The sequence below is a fragment of the Cynara cardunculus genome, unplaced genomic scaffold, assembly GCF_001531365.2.
Source record: "Cynara cardunculus var. scolymus isolate 2C unplaced genomic scaffold, CcrdV1 Un_Scaffold_1555, whole genome shotgun sequence".
NCBI classification, from domain to species: domain Eukaryota; kingdom Viridiplantae; phylum Streptophyta; class Magnoliopsida; order Asterales; family Asteraceae; genus Cynara; species Cynara cardunculus.
The window spans coordinates 113,086-115,984 of record NW_020200795.1 but is presented as its reverse complement, the minus strand read 5'-3'; the positions used below and the strand labels follow the sequence as shown (position 1 = coordinate 115,984).

At 43.6% G+C, this 2,899-nt stretch overlaps 1 protein-coding gene across 1 annotated transcript; it reads left to right on the top strand.

Annotated features, from left to right (window-relative positions):
* Positions 1 to 1,444: 1,444 nt before the first annotated feature.
* On the top strand, positions 1,445 to 2,179 carry LOC112502536 (uncharacterized protein C683.02c-like). Its single transcript, XM_025106488.1, has one exon. The coding sequence runs from the start codon at positions 1,445 to 1,447 to the stop codon at positions 2,177 to 2,179; it is 735 nt and encodes a 244-aa protein (XP_024962256.1).
* Positions 2,180 to 2,899: the final 720 nt, after the last annotated feature.

Genomic DNA, 2,899 nt, shown 5'->3' with positions numbered 1-2,899 from the left:
TAAATCGGGTCTCCCCCGTTACCCTCGAATGTTTTCTGACCCCTCCATGTGATATTTTGGTTTTAATTGTCTTATTAACTCGCTTGATTTTTATGTCGATCTGCACATATATATATATATATATACATATTCACATACATCCGTAATTACAAGGCTTCTTAGTTGTCAATATCTCACTGTTTGAACTCACTAGGCGTAAGCCTAACGCCTCCTCTTATTATGGTTTGTTTATCAAGATCCCTTAGCGGCGGGGCAATCAAGGGGTGAGAGGAGCGTTGTTTTGTAAAAGGCTCTTTTGTATTTACAGCCTTCGTTATTTTTGAGCGTTGCTTTGGTGTCGTCATTTTGGAGAGAGATAAAACACCCGTCATTAATCTGGAATATAGAATAATCTAGATTAGTAGGTTGTTATTTATCTTCTCAGTATCAGATTTTGTAAACGCTACATTACTAGAACTTGTTGGGTAACTCTCTTTTAATTCAAGTTTCCGGTACTCGTTATTTATTTTCCGGAGTATTTTTATGGATGTTACAAGTTGGTATCAGAGCACTAGCTTAAGTGAACTAGGTGAGGGATCATGACGTCTAGACTTAAGCTGAGATCTTAAGTTTTAATTGTGAGACGTGGGTAGAAACTTTTAAGATAGGAGAACTTTAGGGTCATCGGAGTTACCCCGTTCATGAGTTGTGACGATGGTGTTAAGAATTCTTATGTATAACCTATTCAAAATTTCACTTAGCTAATGCTATTTTGAGTAGGTTGTTACACAAGCGTGCTTGAACTTACTGTTATTACAAGGACTTATGAATGTTTCGGTAAGTATTACGTTGATTTTATGTCCCATCCTATCTTAATTCTCTCTCACTTTCTTGTATGACAGTTTTGATGGTGAATACTCGAAGTAGACGGGATACCTCTCCGGAAGGCCTTGGGATAACTGAATCTACAGTGGACCAACCACCTCAAACCACCATCGCAAAGTTTCCCCCTAGGCAAAGCACCTTGGGCGGTGGAGAGGACCACGTTCCCCAAGTCGACCTTGCCACCTCTAACCCAATAATAGAAGAAGAAACCCCGGAATCAAGAATGATGGGAACGATGATGAACGCTATGAATAGAGCGATGGCCCAGCAACAAAAGTTCTTTATGAAGTTGTTGGAGGATAGAGATGTCAGCAATCGTAAACATGAAGCAGTTACAGAGAACGTAACTATAGTAGGATCTGGGGGTACCGGAAACGGAATCCCAACCCAGGAGTTAGCGACGATTGAAGCAAGGCAGGTGAGTAAAGGTTGCTCCTACAAGACGTTTCTGAGTTGCAAGCCGCCAGAATTTGTAGGGTCAGATAATCCAATAGCGTGCATGAACTGGCTTCGGGAGATCGAACAAGCTTTCCGGGCTTGTGACTGTGTCGAGAGTTAAAAGGCAAAATTTGGCTCTCAAATGCTAAGAGGTGCAGCCCTTACCTGGTGGAACATCGTCATATCAACCATAGAGGTTGCAGATTTGGCCAAGATGAGTTGGGCCACGTTTAAGAAGAAGGTACTGGAAGAATTTTGCAACGAACAAGAGATGGACCGCATTGAAGAAGACTTCCGAACCCTCAAGAAAGGAAACTTGTCAGTAAGGGACTACACGCGACATTTTATGGAAAAGTTGAACTTAGTGGGGCACGTGGCCCCAACAGAGAAGGAAAGGATAAAGGCTTATCTCAAGGGGTTGCCTGCGGACATGATGATTATGGTTAGAAACTCCAGAGCCTCCACCCTAAGGGAGGCAATTGAAGAGGCCAAGATCATGGAAACGGTTTACGCTAGAGGAAGAGAGGAGAAAGTGGCAGGTGGTGAGAAAAGAAAGTGGGAAGGACATTATACACCTTCCAAGAGACCGAATCATTCCAGCAACAACAATCGGGGAGGTTATCCTAGACAAGAAGCTAAGTGGTGTTCCAAATGTCGTACTAAACACCATGGCCCATGTACTACCAACTCTACTCCTACAAAATGTTTTAAATGCGGAAAGCCTGGCCACTCGCGAAATGAGTGTCCTATCAAAGGATCCATCTGTTTTGGTTGCGGAGAACCGGGTCATATCATGAATGCCTGTCCGAAGACGAAGTTGGGGGGAAGCCAGGGAAGGAAGGAAAATATCCCGAGAGCGGCCGGCCGAGCCTTTTAGATGACGGTCGAGGAAGCCAAGGCATCAATGGATGTAGTGTCGGGTACGTTCCTTGTTAACTTCGTACCTGCTCACATACTTTTTGATTCGGGTGCTTCATGTTCCTTTGTGTCCACTGCTTTCTATCATCACTTGCATACGCCACCTAGTACACTAAAAGATGCATTAATCATAGAGATAGCCAATGGTAGTCAAGTTTTGGTGCGCGAAATTGTTAGAGGTTGTGTTTTGGGGATTGAAGGAAAGGAATTTCTAGTGGACCTGATACCCATGACTATAGGCGGATTCGATATCATAATCGGGATGAATTGGCTAGTCGAGAACCAAGCGGAAATCTTATGCTCTAAAAAGCTGATCCGGATACCTTTGACGAACGAAAACGCAATGCTAATTTATGGGGAAGGAAGGAAAGGGAATGCAATACTTTTATCCATGGCGAAGGCACGTAGGTGCCTAGCTAAGGGATGCTCCTCATTCATTGCATATGTGTTGGACACCAAACTAGAGATAAGGAAAATTGAAAACGTGAAAGTGGTTAGAGAATTTCCCGACGTGTTTCCAGAAGACTTACCTGGTTTACCACCCGTTAGACAAGTGGAGTTCCAAATAGACCTTATTCCGGGAGCCGCTCCAATTGCTAAAGCACCTTACCGTCTGGCCCCTTCCGAGATGCAGGAATTGATGTCTCAGTTGCAAGACCTTCTTGAGAAAGGATTCGTT

Coding starts and splice junctions, on each gene's coding strand:
- LOC112502536 (XM_025106488.1), top strand. CDS start 1,445: ATGCTAAGAGGTGCAGCCCTTACCTGGTGGAACATCGTCATATCAACC.